The sequence below is a fragment of the Pempheris klunzingeri genome, chromosome 11 (genome assembly GCF_042242105.1).
Source record: "Pempheris klunzingeri isolate RE-2024b chromosome 11, fPemKlu1.hap1, whole genome shotgun sequence".
NCBI classification, from domain to species: domain Eukaryota; kingdom Metazoa; phylum Chordata; class Actinopteri; order Acropomatiformes; family Pempheridae; genus Pempheris; species Pempheris klunzingeri.
The window spans coordinates 26,427,501-26,445,000 of NC_092022.1; the positions used below are offsets into that span (position 1 = coordinate 26,427,501).

Sequence of the window (17,500 nt, forward strand, 5' to 3'; positions counted from 1 at the left end):
CAGGATTATTGGGGGGCGTTTCCGCCATTTTTAGCTTAATGTTTGAGCCAATAAGCCTTTGATTTCAGACCGATCGAGACAAAAGCAGCTTCCCTTTGTCTTCCGCTGACTTTGATTTAAATACCTTACTACACCAGTATATTATTATTATTGTTGTTGTTGTTGTTATTATCATTATTATTAATGATCTTATTATTATTATTATTACCATTAATGTTATTATTATTATTATTATCATTATTACCATCATTATTATTATTATTAGTAGTAGTAATATTATTATTATTATTATTATCATTATTATTATTATTACTAAGAGACATGTGGCCAACATGGCAGGATTGCTTATTCAACACACTGTCATTGATTTACAAGAAAATACTTTAATTCAATGAGTAATAATAGTTATCACATTAATAGTGATTTCACATAGTAGATGCATATAAAAATAAGTCCAGAGAGGTTTTTTAACACGAGTCTGATTCCCACATGTGACACGACACTGAGAATAAAGCATCTTCACCAGTGGAGGAAAATAAAAAAACTCATGTTTGGTTGTTTTATTGCAGAGCAGCTCGTTCTCCCCGGTGCTTCACTGATATTAGACACAATTTAATCTGCCAGCAAAACAAAAAAAAAACATTTGGATGATTCAGCGCTGAGCTTTTTGTGCCGTAACCTCCTGAGACCTGTGAGGAAAAAGGTTTTAATATTTACATTCTTTCTGCATAATTTAATTTTTTTCTCAAAAATGTTATTTATATTTTAAAGCCTGTCAAAAACCACATGACAAGGTTTTGAGCTGTTGGTGATAAAACAATACATTTCCTGTCAAATCTTTCTAGTTCGACAGATTTTGCAAACAAACATAAATCAGAAATTAAAAACCTGCCGTCTTCTCCTCATTTTTAAATAAATCTTCAGTGCTTCACTCACTGTTCCCCACATTCAGGGTTAAAATATGTGTTTTAGAGGGTTTAAAACAAACACACACCTTTAAAATATTAGTATAATACAGTTAATTTATTGAACTTTACTATAGTACAGGATAGAACTCCTCCTCACCAGACAAACCAGCTTTCTAATTATACAAAACATCCAGGATTTAGCTCTTTATCTGTTTTTAAAGGAGTGAACTGAAGGAGCAAACGCTTCGTCCTCTGGAGGCTCATTCAGGCTTTAAAGTGTAAAAAACTCTCTCCTATTTTCAGAGAAAAACCTTTTAATGGGAAACGTCTGAAGGAGTTTCCTCTTAGCTCAGACCTGAGCCTCCTCTTTCAGATCAGGAATCAGTTTAGAGACGCCTCAAGTTTGGATTTATTTGGCCGAACCTGCAAATTAGGAAGCAAGTTAAGACTCCAGTAACATAAAAACATTAGAAAGAACATTTCATCATTAACTCGCTCCTCACCGCCATGACATCTGACATTTTCCCCATTTATTTCCATTCTTTTGAACACAAAACGTGCTCCATTAGATCAATAGAAAGACCAGGACGTCCTGTTGACAGGACGGTAGGGATCAAGTAGATCACATGATTGGTGTTCAACTCAGAGGTCTCACACTTTGCCGGCTACACCCCCACAAAAATAAGCTAGGCTACTTAGCTAATGACATGCTAACAGCTGACCATGACGTAGCTCTGTGTTAGCACCGTAGCTTGTAAGCTAGCTAGCTAGCTAACGGTAACCCCCTCTGCTCTCTCTCTCTCTCTCCCGCCGTAGGGTCGATGCAGGCGATGAACAAGACTCGACGCATCATGGAGGAGGGCGGGACTTCCTTCTCCAACGCCTTTGTGACCACGCCCATGTGCTGCCCGTCACGCTCGAGCATGCTCACTGGGAAGTAAGTCCCTGACAGACAGACAGACAGACAGACAGACAGACAGGTGTCCTCTGATTGGTCGGTATCAGTCTATAAAGAAGCGTCCTCTGATTGGTCGGTATCAGTCTGTAAAGAAGCGTCCTCTGATTGGTCGGTATCAGTCTGTATAAAGAAGCGTCCTCTGATTGGTCGGTATCAGTCTGTATAAAGAAGCGTCCTCTGATTGGTCGGTATCAGTCTATAAAGAAGCGTCCTCTGATTGGTCGGTATCAGTCTGTATAAAGAAGCGTCCTCTGATTGGTCGGTATCAGTCTATAAAGAAGCGTCCTCTGATTGGTCGGTATCAGTCTGTATAAAGAAGCGTCCTCTGATTGGTCGGTATCAGTCTATAAAGAAGCGTCCTCTGATTGGTCGGTATCAGTCTGTAAAGAAGCGTCCTCTGATTGGTCGGTATCAGTCTGTGTAAAGAAGCGTCCTCTGATTGGTCGGTATCAGTCTATAAAGAAGCGTCCTCTGATTGGTCGGTATCAGTCTGTAAAGAAGCGACACATTTTAGGGACATGAAGAAGAAGAAGGTCCTCCAAGAAATGACGTCACCAGAAGAAGAAGCAGCAGCGTTTAGGGAGCAGAGGTCATTTTAAAAAGGTGCATTACACTAAACCTCCTGTCTCTCTGCTCAGGTACGTCCACAACCACAACACCTACACCAACAACGAGAACTGCTCCTCGATGTCATGGCAACGGCAGCACGAGCCGCGGACCTTCGGGGTTTACCTCAACGGCACCGGATACCGGACAGGTACGGGAGCACGGACACCTGAGCACCTGATCCTGAGGTGTTCTCTGATTGTCCTGACTGTGTGTGTGTGTGTGTGTGTGTGTCCTCCAGCCTTCTTCGGGAAGTATCTGAACGAGTACAACGGCTCGTACGTCCCCGCCGGATGGAGGGAGTGGCTCGGCCTGGTGAAGAACAGCCGCTTCTACAACTACACACTGAGCCGCAACGGAGTCCGAGAGAAGCACGGAGCACAGTACCCACAGGTAGGACACACACACACACCTTAACACACACACTGTAACACACACACAGTAACACACTTTAACACACACACAGTAACACTGTGATACACAGTAACACACACACACACACACACACACAAACACTTTAACACACGCACATGAACTAACACACAGTAAAACACACACACCTGAATTATTACATTATGTATATTATTATTATTGTTATTGTTGTTGTTGTTATTATTATTATTATTATTATTATTATTATATTATTATTATTATGTGGATTATCTGCACACATACACGCCTCTTTAAGTCAGGTAATGATGATGTGTGTGTGTGTGTGTGTGTGTTTCCAGGACTACCTGACCGACCTGATCACGGCCGAGTCCATCCGTTACTTCCGCTCCTCCAAGAGAGTTTATCCTCACCGGCCGGTGCTGATGGTGCTGAGCCACGCGGCGCCGCACGGACCTGAAGACTCAGCGCCACAGTACAGCACCGCCTTCGCCAACGCATCACAGCACATGTAGGTCCACACACACACACACACACCACACACACCACACACACACACACACACACAATGAGACTAAGCCACTGTAATCCAGCTGAACAATGGAGCAGCTCTACTCTGCACTGAGGGATAAATCCTGAAGAAACACGACTGAAACGTCAGAATCCTCCCTTGTGTGTGTGTGTGTGTGTGTTAATTAATACATGGGTTTGATTCCTTGATAAACATGATTGACACTTGATTTTTGTGCAAACTTCACAGCTAAACTCTGAGTTATAAAGTCTGATTCTGAATCAGTCTTTTTAAAGGGTCACTCCGGTGTTTTTAAACGTGTGTTCTACCTGTCCACATCCTGGTGTGTGAGTGACTGGTAGGTAGTAAAAGTGTTGGAACTGGTCCAGTAGATCACCTCAGCCAGCAGACACCAAACGGGCTGCAATGGCTGCAACGTGATCCTTTGGGACAACTGCACCTGATCACAGTAGGTCCACTAAAAGAGCTTGTTTGATCCACTGACAGGCTCAGAGTGTTATTCTAAGTGTGTGTCAGCATCATGGAAAGGATCCCTACAGAGAGAGACCTGGAAGATCCTTTTGGTTTAACCACAAACAGCACACACACCAGACTACATTCACTAAAACAGGGATTTTAGAGAACAGGACACAGGAGCTGCTGGTCTGCTGCTGTGACTTTGTTGTTTTGAGATGTTAGTTCAGATCTAAACTAACTTTTTAAAACACCAAAGTCACACATTAACAGAAACAAACTCATCATTGGAGGCAGCAGCAGAGCAGCAGCTCCTGTGTCCTGTTCTCTAAAATCCCTGTTTTAGTGAATGTAGTCTGGTGTGTGTGCTGTTTGTGGTTAAACCAAAAGGATCTTCCAGGTCTCTCTCTGTAGGTACCAGGTTAAAAATTGCTGGAGTTCCTCAGCAATGTCAGGTGATCCTTTACCTCCCAGTTGAATCTTTTCCATCCTGCAGATGTAAACAGATGTCTGAGGAAAACAGCGGCTGCACTCCTGTCATCAGGAGTCCTTTTAAATCCCATTCAAAGCTCAGTGGGCTTTTTTCTGGAGCACAGAAACACTGCTGGAAATACTTGGAAGAGACAGCAATCTCTCTGAAGGGAATAATAAAACAAAGTCGGCGACACAGCGTCCTGATCAGTGTTCGACTCCTCGAGATGAACAGTTTAATCTGAGAAACACAGCAGTCAAACTGGGAGCTTCTTCAGCACCCAGCAGTTATTACTATTATCCCTGTTAGATTAGAAACCAAAGCTAAATATCAGCTGGAAACAGGAGAGGAGGTGAACCTTCTCACAGCACCATGCTTTAAACAGACAACAAACCACATGTGGAGGCTGTGGAACATGTGTTTTTGCTAACTTTGTTCATTATTTTAGTTTAAAGATGTGCTAAATGTCCCGTCTGTTTGAAGTCACGATGTGGTTTGTGATGCTCGCTGGTCAGTTGGAGCCTTTAGATGAAGAAACAGCAGTTTAATCTTTCGGGGGAAAGAACTTTAAAGTGGAACATTGTCCTCCAAAAACTCAATTTTCCACCAGATGACAAACAAACTCTGTTGATGAAAGTTTGCAGCTTTTCCCCCAAAGTCACGAAGCAGGATTTTGGTGAGTGAAGACAAAATAAGAGAGAAACAGCAGCATGTGGTTCGTCCTCTTCTCCAGGGAAAAGGTCTGCTGGTCTGCGTTAACCAGCTCAGAGCAGATGAGGCGCCAGGAAGTCAAACAGATAAACGAATCCGCTCAGTTTTCAAAATAAAAGCCCCCGTGCAGACTGTCAGAGGTATATTCCAGTATTATTCCCCAATGGGGGGGCACCAGGCCAGACGTCAGCCCCTCAGAGGGTTTTGACTTTAGCTGCTGTCTGTAGCTGCAGCACAACAAAGCAGGAAGTACATCCAAGACACATTTAAGCTAATGTCAGAGCTAGTCTTTGCTAGCTTAGCTGTTAGCTAAGGAAAATACAGACGCAGACAGCTATGAGTTAGACCCCAAAGCATCATAAATAAAGTAATGTTCTAGTTTGATGCTTTTAAAACATTTAGTCCACATAATCTTCCCGTTGTACCCAAAGCTGATGTCAGTTAGTCTTAGCTAACGTGGTTATTGTTAGCATGATGTTAGCCACCGTAGCCAGTCAGTAACAGAAAATAATACAGACTTTTGCCTTGTTTATTAGTTAGAAAGTGATTGAATTAAACTTCCGATCATTAACCAGGCATATGATTGGTATTTATTATTCACCGTAAATACCTGCGTGAGTAGCGGCTGCATTGGCTAGCTATGGCTAGCTATGGCTAACCTTCTGGGACAGAGAACAGCGACGAGTCCTGAATGTATTAGTTGTGATGAAGTGTAAAACACTGTGATTTGGCAGGTGTAACTGGTGAAGAGCCAACGGGGCCTCAGGACGGTGCAGAATATCTCCCAGCTTTGAGTCGACGCCACACTCAGCGTGCACCAACACGGGCCGCTTGTTCAGACCTCCTGCCTCCACATGTTGGCTCTTCACCTGTCAGACCGACTCCAGGCTCCTGGGCCGCCGTTGCCGATTTGACGCTTTAGTCGTTGGCGAGGCAGATGCAGATGTTTCCAGATGTCCAGTCAGGACGACGCAGAGCTGCAGAGTCGAGCTCGGTGCAAAGTTTAAAGTTATTTCTGTCCCAACGCAGGAATTTAATTATGCAGCTGCCGAGGAGAGAGGAGAGGAGTGGAAGAGGTGGCTGATGGGAGTCATTCATTATCCACACAGACCAGAGGAACATCCTGTGTTACTAACACAGCGTGTGTGTGTGTGTGTGTGTGTTTGTAATTAATGAACAGGAGCATCTGCCTTCATCACTCCACACACAGCCTGATGAACACACACACACACACACACACACACACACACACACACACACACACACTCTCATCTTTCTGTACTTGTGAGGACCGAGCCCCTTACCTGAACCTTAAAACTGAGTCTTCACCTTAAAGCAGGCCTCTGAAGGCAAACTGTTCCCAATGCAGACATGTCCTCACAATGATGGGGCACAACCATAATGTGTTCTCACAACTATACACACACACACACACACACACACACACACACACACACACACACTTCTAACACAGTGCAGTTTCCCGGTCAGTAGACGTTAGTTGAAGCCATCAGTCGGCTCTTTGTTGCACATGTATGATACTTGGTTAATTATTTAAGTCACTTTGTTAACGCTGAGCTGCACAACAGAGAAATACAAAACAAGAAGAATGAGCCTTTAAAATGAACATTTTACCAGAACACACACAAACCAAGTGGCCTGTTAACAACGATGGTTCTGAACGCGTCACAACAACCGACGACGAGAGTCTGAACATTTAGTTAATTTATGTCAACGCATCAAACATCTTTTAAACTTCTAACACCAACATATTAACTTATAATGAGCCTTTGAAATGTTAATTATACGTGTGAGCCAGAAGAGTTAATGACTCTGAATGTGTCGGACAAACCAGAGAGGAGACAACTTGTTCATTTGTTTTGATACGACATCACGTGGCTTCACTCAAATAACTCTTGAATCACACAAGATGTCAATTTAAGAGGTAATTTCACAAGTCAGTAAAGTCTCAGTTTGTGGTGAAACTGTTGGAGCATCAGAACGTCGACACCCAGACCTGTCATGGCGTCCAGCTAGCCGGCGGAGCTAAAGCTGCTGTGAGTGTGTTTGGTACCAGGATGTGGTCCAGCAGCAGGTAGAGGGTCTGATCCTTCATCAGAGGACCAGGAGTCTGGGATCCTTCATCATCAGAGGACCAGGAGTCTGCGATCCTTCATCAGGGGACCAGGAGTCTGGGATCCTTCATCAGAGGACCAGGACTCTGTGATCCAACACAGCAGCTCAGAGGACATCAGGGACGTTAGCACTGGGACGTAGCAGAGTTAGCTCACTAGCTAGCAGGTCTGACACCAGACTGAATGGTTCTTTACCGTCTTCACCACAAACTGAGACTTTACTGACTTTAACATCTTTAACCTGAGGAACATCCTGTGATGTGTTCAGGGAACCATTCAAACTGGATCTAATAATTAGATAACATAACATTTAAAGAGACAAGTGTGAAGAAGCGTCTAATGTCAGAGGGACGAGCTGCAGTGTTCCTGCTTTCATTCACACAGTCACACCAACATTTTCCCTGAAATGTCACCAGGTCTGAAGGCGGGAAAGTGGCCGTATAGGTTTGTCCCTGTTCCCGTTCACACTGAGCCCCGTGCAGGAGGTGTCCCTGAACACATCGGGGTCAGACTGCATGTGTGACAGAGGCTTTGGTCACTCAGTGGTAACTCTTGTGGATCAGAACAGACTTGGACGTGGACACGTCCTCATCTCAACGCCGTCTGTCTCTCCACGTCAACATGTCCGTCCTTTAATCTCTGCCTCCCTCTCTCTCCTCCACAGTACTCCCAGTTATAACTACGCTCCGAACCCAGACAAGCACTGGATCATGCGTTACACCGGCCCCATGAAGCCCATTCACATGGAGTTCACCAACATGCTGCAGAGGAAACGACTGCAGACGCTTCTGTCTGTGGACGACAGTGTGGAGAAGGTAGATCACACACACACACACACACACACACACACACACACACACAAACCCGAAAATACCAACAAAGCTTTTAAAGAAAGAAGAAGAAGAACATGTTCTATCTCACACAAATGAAAGGTCAAACTCAAAACACACTGTTTGTATTTATGTTACAGTCTTTGTGTTTTGATTGACCTTTTGCTTGGACCCAACTGGGTCACACCTGAAAAGTCTCAGCTGTGAGGTGCTTCTTTAAGTCTATTTTAACTTATTCTGGTGTTTAAATGACATCAGACAAACAAGCTGCAATGGCTGCAACGTGATCCTTTGGGACAACTGCACCTGATCACAGTAGGTCCACTAAAAGAGCTTGTTTGATCCACTGACAGGCTCAGAGTGTTATTCTAAGTGTGTGACAGCATCATGGAAAGGATCCCTACAGAGAGAGACCTGGAAGATCCTTTTGGTTTAACCACAAACAGCACACACACCAGACTACATTCACTAAAACAGGGATTTTAGAGAACAGGACACAGGAGCTGCTGCTCTGCTGCTGCCTCCATCAGGTAGTTTGTGTCTGTTATTGAGTGTTATTGGTGTTTTAAAGGGTTAGGTTTGGTCCAAACTAATGTGGTTGAACACCAAAGTCACCACAACTAGACCAGAAACTCCCCTGTTGTGTGAGCTAAAATCCCTGTTTTAGTGAATGTAGTCTGGTGTGTGTGCAGAGAGCGATATAACGGCTGTTTGTGGTAAAAAGGATAACTTAAAGATGGGGCCCAAGTTTAAAAATACCAAAATAAACCTGAGTGCCCTTTTATCAAATTGTTTGTCTGTGTGTGTGTGTGTGTGTGTGTGTGTGTGTGTGTGTGTGTGTGTGTGTGTGTGTGTCTCAGCTGTATAACATGCTGGTGGAAACAGGCGAGCTGGAAAACACCTACATCATCTACACGTCCGATCACGGCTACCACATCGGACAGTTTGGCCTCGTCAAAGGTAAGAACTAAACTCAGAGAGCTCCTTTCTGGCGGACAGCGATGAGTCCAAGTGAAGACAGAAGTAAAGCATATGAATTATTAGAGCAGTCCTGTCCTGAGGTTTCACCACAGATCTGGCCGGCGCTCAGAAACGTTTTTCCTCTTGCCGATACGACAGCTGGTGACACGTTTCCGTTAATACTGTGTGTTTGTGTTTGTGTGTCTGCAGGTAAATCCATGCCGTACGAGTTTGACATCAGAGTGCCGTTCTACATCCGAGGACCCAACGTGGAGCAGGGCACCATGTAAACACACGCTCACCACTTCCTGTTTGATGTGAACACCAGAGACAAAAGACAGCAGCAGTCGTCAGGGTTCAAACTAAACACTTCCTGTTGTGCAACGAGTAGTTCAGGACGAGCGATCTGATTGGTCAACTAGATAAATCAAATCAGCCGTGCTCATCGCTATCGGACATCAGATGTTCCCTGTAAAAGGCAGAATCCGTCAAATCTGCTCTCACGTCGTCGTCACCATGGAAACAAACCCCCGTAGCGACCAGCTGATCAGACCGGAGACTCTCTGCGTCTCTCCTTTCGTCCTTTTTAACTCATAAGAACCCTTTTCTCCTTTAAGTAGAATCATGGGGGATATAAAACAGACTAAAAGGACCAAAGGAATGTTTCTGACATACGACCTCGACTGTCCAACATCTGAAATGTTAAATATTTTTCCTAAAACACAGTCAGGACAGGATCTGATCTGTTAAACTGTTTGAAACTCACCTTTAAATAACTAAAACAAGCTGTTTAAAATCAGCTGGTTGTGTCTCAGCTGTTAATCAGGCAGACCGCCATCTTGGAAATGGTCACTGGGTCACATGACTGCACCAGGAAGTTCAGTATCTGTCACTGAGGGAGTTAAACTCGAGGATAAAGCTGTAAAGGGACATTTACAGAAAGGTGTGTGACACCTGTGGGCTCTTCTGGCTCACAGAAACAGAAACCAGGCGTCCATTTAAAGTTTAGCTCAAAACATTGTCTCTCAGGACCAACAGGAAACAACCTGCTCGACGGTGTTAGAAAGGGCCAATGATGGCGCTCTTCCACCAGCAGCTACTCCACTCTGTCTTTCTGGTTCTCCACCAGGTGATACTACCTGGTACCAGGTACTATGTTAGTACCTCCTCTGCCGGGGGTCCAGTCGAGCTGAGTCGAGCTGAAAATGTGACGTCACCAGACTGCAGGCCACTGATTGGCCAATCAGGAAGTGACGTCACTGGATGAGTCATGAGAGCGACTCGTTCACGAGAATCAAACCCACCGATTTTAAACCTGGAACCAGTTTTTATTATTTCTGAACGAGGTGAACGGCTCCACACAAACCAAACGCTCCACGTCCTCAGTTGTGTTTGTGTTTGTGTCAAATACAAATTACGTCACCGGAGTTTGGGGCCTCCTTGCTATGACGACCCCCCCACTTTGAGGAGGTACGCTACTGTGACAGAAAACCAACCAAACAGAGTGGAGTCGAGCTGAAACTGTGATGGAAAAGCACCATAAGTCTGGGCTGTGTTGGAGCTGGTCTGCCCCCTAGCAGGCAGGAATAGGTTACTGCAGCTTTAAAGATACGAACGGTTAAAAATGGAAATAAGTCAGTGGGAACAAGTGTGTGTGTGTGTGTGTGTGTGTGTGTGTGTGTGTGTGTGTGTGTGTGTGTGTGTGTGTGTGTGTGTGTGTGTGTGTGTGTGTGTGTGTGTGTGTGTGTGTGTGTGTTCGTCCTGGTAAAGTAGATTACCACAGTCAGAGCTGTTCCACGAGGTGATCATGAGTTCAGAGAGAGAGACGGAGCTGCATTTCCTCCAACACTGCTCACATTATCACTGTATAATAACCAGTTCACAGCATCAGTGCGACCCTTCACAGCAGAGCGCCGTCCTCAGTCTGAGCAGGGTCTTCTTTATCTGGCAGCAGGTTATGTTTCTAACCGATAAGAGTCACCTGTCGGGGGGTTAACAGACACGTTTTGTTTAATTGAACCTTTATTTCACCAGAAAATTTAGATTTAAAACTCTCTTTTACAGCTGAGTCACAAAAAAACACATTACATCAAAGCAGTGAAACTCAAAAACATTCAAAGAGACCAACAACTTAACTTTATTCACCTGTGTGTGTGTGTGTGTGTGTGTGTGTGTGTGTGTGTGTGTGTGTGTGTGTGTCAGTAACCCTCACATGGTCCTGAACATCGATCTGGCTCCGACCATCCTGGACATCGCCGGCCTCGACACGCCTGCAGACATGGACGGGAAGTCGATCCTGGCTCTGCTGGACACTGACAGACCTGCCAACAGGTGCACACACACACACACACACACACACACACACACACACACACACACACACACCTCAGAGTGAGCCAACAAAGCTTTTAAATGAGGAAGAAGAAGAAGAAATGAAAGCTGAAACATAAAAGTTGTAGATTTACAATCAGAATTTCAACAAAACAAATCAGGAGAAATAAAGGTGAGGTGGTTAGAAACAGTGGTGGCCCAGTATTTAGATCCTTTATCTGATTAGAAGTGCTGATACCACACTGTGAAAAAGCTCCATTACAAGAAAAAGTCCTGCATTCATAATTGTACTTCAGTGAAAGTACAGTGTTTGAAGTGTACTTAGTGAAACGCCTCCATTTTATGTATTTAGTCAGGAAATAAGAGGAAACTGAGAGAAAATTACATTTACACAGGATGTGTAAAAGACTTAAGCTGACATTATGACAACATTAGACACATAGAGAGCATCATGGAAAGGATCCCTACAGAGAGAGACCTGGAAGATCCTTTTGGTTTAACCACAAACAGCACACACACCAGACTACATTCACTAAAACAGGGATTTTAGAGAACAGGACACAGGAGCTGCTGCTCTGCTGCTGCCTTGATTGGTTAGGTTCTTTGCATTATTGTGTGTTACACAAATATTGAATTGTATCCGAACTGACCCTTCAAAACACCAAGTCAGACAATAACACAAAGAAACTAACCGATCAAGGCAGCAGTAGGCCTGTAGCTCCTGTGTCCTGTTCTCTAAAATCCCTGTTTTAGTGAATGTAGTCTGGTGTGTGTGCTGTTTGTGGTTAAACCAAAAGGATCTTCCAGGTCTCTCTCTGTAGGGATCCTTTCCATGATGCTGTCACACACTTAGAATAACACTCTGAGCCTGTCAGTGGATCAAACAAGCTCTTTTAGTGGACCTACTGTGATCAGGTGCACTTTTACTACCTACTACTACTAGGTTATCTTTTGCTGCCGTCTGTCATGATCGAAGTGTTTCAGCTGCAAGAAAAACAACTTGAAAGGAAATCACAGTCCTCCTGAAGCATCAGTCAGACTCCTTAGTGTGGATGTGATGTAAAGAATTTGGATTTATATAACTTCATTCTCTGTTTTTCCTCTTTTCTGTTTCAAACTCGATTCTTTCTGTGAATCAATACAGAAAAAGACTGACTGGAAAAAGTCCCGCAGCTGTTTCCACTTTAGTTTTACTCATAACTACGGCGGGAAAATCACAATATTATTCCTAAAAGTTAAAGTTACAAACATCCCAGAATGGAAACCAGATGGAGTCGGTCCTCTGATGGTGGGACGGAGAGCGCTATGAAAATAAAAGGAGGGTTTTTTGATCTGAACTTAATGAACTCACTGCAGCTCTGAGAGGAGCTACAGCAGCGCTTCTGTCCTGTTGTTTTCCTGAAGGAAAAAGGTAAAACATAGGAGAGAGGAGGAGGGACGAAGGACGGAGGTGAGGACGTCCTTCCCAAACACTTACACTCATGTTTTCCTCCTCTTCCTCTTCCTCCTCCTCTTCCTCCTCCTCAGGTTCCAGGTGAACAAGAAGCCGAAGTTGTGGAGAGACTCGTTTCTGGTGGAGAGAGGGTAAATAAATCCTGTCACTGCTGGGAGAGCCTAGGAATGTTGTAGGAATATTATAGGAATGTTGTAGGAATATTATAGGAATGTTATAGGAATATTATAGGAATGTTGTAGGAATATTATAGGAATGTTGTAGGAATATTATAGGAATGTTGTAGGAATATTATAGGAATGTTATAGGAATATTATAGGAATGTTGTAGGAATATTATAGGAATGTTGTAGGAATATTATAGGAATGTTATAGGAATATTATAGGAATGTTGTAGGAATATTATAGGAATGTTGTAGGAATATTATAGGAATGTTGTAGGAATATTATAGGAATGTTGTAGGAATATTATAGGAATGTTGTAGGAATATTATAGGAATGTTGTAGGAATATTATAGGAATGTTATAGGAATATTATAGGAATGTTGTAGGAATATTATAGGAATGTTGTAGGAATATTATAGGAATGTTGTAGGAATATTATAGGAATGTTATAGGAATATTTTAGGAATGTTGTAGGAATATTATAGGAATGTTATAGGAATATTATAGGAATGTTGTAGGAATATTATAGGAATGTTGTAGGAATATTATAGGAATGTTATAGGAATATTATAGGAATGTTGTAGGAATATTATAGGAATGTTGTAGGAATATTATAGGAATATTATAGGAATGTTATAGGAATATTATAGGAATGTTGTAGGAATATTATAGGAATATTATAGGAATGTTGTAGGAATATTATAGGAATGTTGTAGGAATATTTTAGGAATATTATAGGAATGTTATAGGAATATTATAGGAATATTTTAGGAATGTTGTAGGAATATTTTAGGAATGTTGTAGGAATATTATAGGAATGTTGTAGGAATATTTTAGGAATGTTGTAGGAATATTATGGGAATGTTGTAGGAATATTTTAGGAATGTTGTAGGAATATTATGGGAATGTTGTAGGAATATTTTAGGAATGTTGTAGGAATATTATGGGAATGTTGTAGGAATATTTTAGGAATGTTGTAGGAATATTATAGGAATGTTGTAGGAATATTTTAGGAATGTTGTAGGAATATTTTAGGAATGTTGTAGGAATATTATAGGAATGTTGTAGGAATATTTTAGGAATGTTGTAGGAATATTATGGGAATGTTGTAGGAATATTTTAGGAATGTTGTAGGAATATTTTAGGAATGTTGTAGGAATATTATAGGAATGTTGTAGGAATATTTTAGGAATGTTGTAGGAATATTATAGGAATGTTGTAGGAATGTTGTAGGAATATTATGGGAATGTTGTAGGAATATTATGGGAATGTTGTAGGAATATTTTAGGAATGTTGTAGGAATATTATAGGAATGTTGTAGGAATGTTGTAGGAATATTATGGGAATGTTGTAGGAATATTATAGGAATGTTGTAGGAATATTATAGGAATGTTGTAGGAATGTTTTAGGAATGTTGTAGGAATATTATAGGAATATTGTAGAAATACAAACGAAGACCAAAGTTGTTATGATTCCTCCCGAACAGGAAGCTGCTGCACCAGCGTGTCGAGGGAAAGGAAGTGTCTCAGGAGGAGAACTTCCTGCCCAAACACCAACGAGTTAAAGATCTCTGCCAGAGAGCCGAGTACCAGACGCCCTGTCAGCAGACCGGACAGGTACGGCTCCTCTGGGGGGGGTGGGGGGGGGTCATCAGTTCACTCTCAGTGAACAGAACAGATGTTTATTGTCATTGTTTAGCAGCTGTACATAAGAGAGTAAGAGTAAAATAACTTGATAATAATAACTAATGATTTGATCCCATTTCCGTTTCCACTCTTCTCCGACGTTAAAGTGTTTAAATAAGCTGAGATTTTCCTCAAAAGCCAAAGCTTGTTGAGTTTTGGAGGTTTTCTTGGGACACTGAATTTGGCTACCGCTGTAGAACACAAGGAGCAGTGAGAGACTGGTGTGAGAGAGATGGAAACCAGATGTCATCTCTACAAGACAGACAGACTCAACAATAAGAGCAGAACACAAAGACGGCAGAATGAACGACCAACAGAGAATCAAGATGGAGAAACTTTTCTCAGAGGGCTGTTGGTGTGTTTCTGTGTGTGTTCACGCTTGTTTGAGGTTAATTACACTTGTCGAAAAATCCCTTAAGCCGGTTGATTAGTTTCTTAGCAACAGTGTCTGGATCGCTCTGATAAACAGCCTGCGGAGAACTGTGTGTAATTAACGATTCAGCCATTTGTCGCTCTTTAATACCAAAGTGCAACAGTAGAAATTCATTCAGCTCCTGTTAATGAGCATCTGCAGGGCGAGAGTTTAGTGGTGGTGAAGGGCTGAAGGGTGGATCCACAAGGTGTTCAGGAATAATCACAGACTGTAGAAACATGTGGACGTAACTTCAGGGTCTGCTGAAGAGCCTTACGGCTGCGTCCTCTCCAGTGTCCAGCAGGGGGCGACTCCACTGGCTCCAAACAGAAGTCTGATTGGATGGAAGTCAATGAGGAAATGAGGCGACTTCTCAGGGAACAGTTTCCTGATGAGTTTCTGCTCTCAGTCTCTAGTTTACTGTCTTCTTCAGCACAGCAGGACGTTCATGTAGTCAGTGATGGTCCATTTAGAGGAAGATACACCAGGAAGAGGGGGGCGGGGGCTTCACTGACCAATCAGAGATCATGTCCAAACATAACCAATCTGGGGTGGAGGTCTTCACTGGGACTTTTTTTTTTTTTTTTTACAGAATTTTTCGTTAATGATTCCTTAATTTTTCACTCATTTTTCACTTTTTATTGGCCCCCCATGATACCTTTTTTTCGTTTTATGAGAGTTTGGTCTGAGCTGCTCTTTATGGAAACAGTCTTGAGTATTAACAAAGACTGACTGATAACTGTACAGCAATTTACTATAAATGCTCAATTTACTGACCATTTATGTGAAGTGATCCTGTTTGAAATGACTGAAATCATCAAATATTCAGACTTCTGGAGATGAAAGTGAGCTGTGGAGTCTTTGATCTCCAAAGTATCGATCGTTCAGCTCGGCCATGAGAGAGAAGCTGCTTGGATGTTTTTCACCTGCAGTCTGTTTGCTCTGGTCTGATGAGTTGGTTTGGTTCCCAACTCAGATGTGTGAGGTGGCAGTTTAACAGAGTTAGAAAGAACCTCTAGTGTGATTTTCTGCACGTTTTTCTGAACTTTAGACAGTTATTAGCTACAGAGGAGGAGCGCTAACAGGCTAACTGCTGCTGTCCTGTCCTGCTAGCATCAGGCTACAGCTGCTAATATTAGCTTCATTACAGTAAAACTGGTTTGTCTTTGTGCCCCTAAAATAAGCTAAGCTAACACAGGGTCAGAAACACAGGGGACTAGTTTAACACATGAGCATGTAGCGTTAGCATGTAGCATTAGCATGTAGCTTGGAGCCATAAAACTCTTCTATCAGGATCTTTTTCAGGACCTGGTGGGAACAGATCAGAGATCAGTGATGTGGGATTTAATCCTGGTGACACCGACTCCACAGCATCTCTCTGGCAGAGTGTCATTAATGGAAGTGTGGACTCCATTAGCGTCTATGTGGGACACAGGATTGTTTGCCCCCAAAAAGGGGCGTGGTGATGAGAGCTACTCTGGATGACGTGCTGCCGATCTGATCTATAGATCCGCAGAGGAGCAGGAACATGAATACAGGAAGCCGGTCCTGTGCTCTGGACTGGTGCTGATTTCTGTTCTGTTCTGCAAGGTCACACAGACCTCGGCTCATTCTGCAGCCTGCTGCCACCACGAGAGACTGTTAGCTCGTCCTGCCGCATCCCAGGGTGTGCAAGCAAGGTCTGATCCCACCTGGTCCCACAAGATCCCACCGGTGTGATCACTGAGTGCACACCTGCCCAAAGAAACTGCCCCGGAGCCTGATTAAACCAAACCTGACATTAGGTGTGAAAACACCCTTGGAGTTGTGTCTGTTGATATTGACTGTGTGTGTGTGTGTGTGTGTGTGTGTGTGTGTGTGTGTGTAGAAGTGGCAGTGTGTGGAGGACGCCACGGGGAAACTTCGGCTCTTCAAATGTAAGAACGAAGGGGGCGGAACTAAGAGCTTCCAGAGGGGCGTGGCAGGTCGCCAGCGTCCTCTCAGCATCAAGTCTCAGCTGTACCACAGCAACTCTGAACCGTGTGACTGCGACCTCCGCGACCTCCGACCTCTGAACCTGCGGCCCTCCATGATGAAGCCCTTCAACAAGAAGCCTTTTTTCCCCAAGAAGAGTGAGTGTTAACTGTTCGGTCCAGCAGGGCTCAAGGTTTCCGTCTGATTTTAGAACCATTTCCTTCTGGGAGCACGTCACCGTTTATAAAGCTTAAAAAGTTAGACTTCAGAAACAGAACAGTGTCCAGGTCCACTAAGGTGCTTGTTTGATCCACTGACAGGCTCAGAGTGTTATTCTAAGTGTGTGACAGCATCATGGAAAGGATCCCTACAGAGAGAGACCTGGAGCACACACACTAGACTCCATTCACTAAAACAGGGATTTTAGAGAACAGGACACAGGAGCTGCTGCTCTGCTGCTGCCTCCATCAGTGTGTTTGTTTGTGTTATTGTGTGACTTCGGTGTTTTAAAGAGGAGGTTTGGATCTGAATAAGGTCCAAGGTCACC

The 17,500-nt window shown here is 43.3% G+C and overlaps 1 protein-coding gene across 4 annotated transcripts in view; it reads left to right on the forward strand.

The window, feature by feature from the left end:
• Positions 1 to 17,500, forward strand: part of sulf2b (sulfatase 2b) — a 23,441-nt gene that overhangs the window by 457 nt on the left and 5,484 nt on the right. For all 4 annotated transcript variants that reach the window (XM_070839105.1, XM_070839107.1, XM_070839106.1 and 1 more), the window contains exons 2-12: positions 1,725 to 1,845; positions 2,505 to 2,623; positions 2,714 to 2,865; positions 3,204 to 3,373; positions 7,830 to 7,980; positions 8,856 to 8,955; positions 9,166 to 9,241; positions 11,158 to 11,286; positions 12,814 to 12,870; positions 14,390 to 14,519; positions 16,868 to 17,111. In XM_070839105.1, the coding sequence (XP_070695206.1) occupies positions 1,725 to 1,845; positions 2,505 to 2,623; positions 2,714 to 2,865; positions 3,204 to 3,373; positions 7,830 to 7,980; positions 8,856 to 8,955; positions 9,166 to 9,241; positions 11,158 to 11,286; positions 12,814 to 12,870; positions 14,390 to 14,519; positions 16,868 to 17,111 (1,449 nt within the window). The remainder of the gene's footprint in view (positions 1 to 1,724; positions 1,846 to 2,504; positions 2,624 to 2,713; positions 2,866 to 3,203; positions 3,374 to 7,829; positions 7,981 to 8,855; positions 8,956 to 9,165; positions 9,242 to 11,157; positions 11,287 to 12,813; positions 12,871 to 14,389; positions 14,520 to 16,867; positions 17,112 to 17,500) is intronic.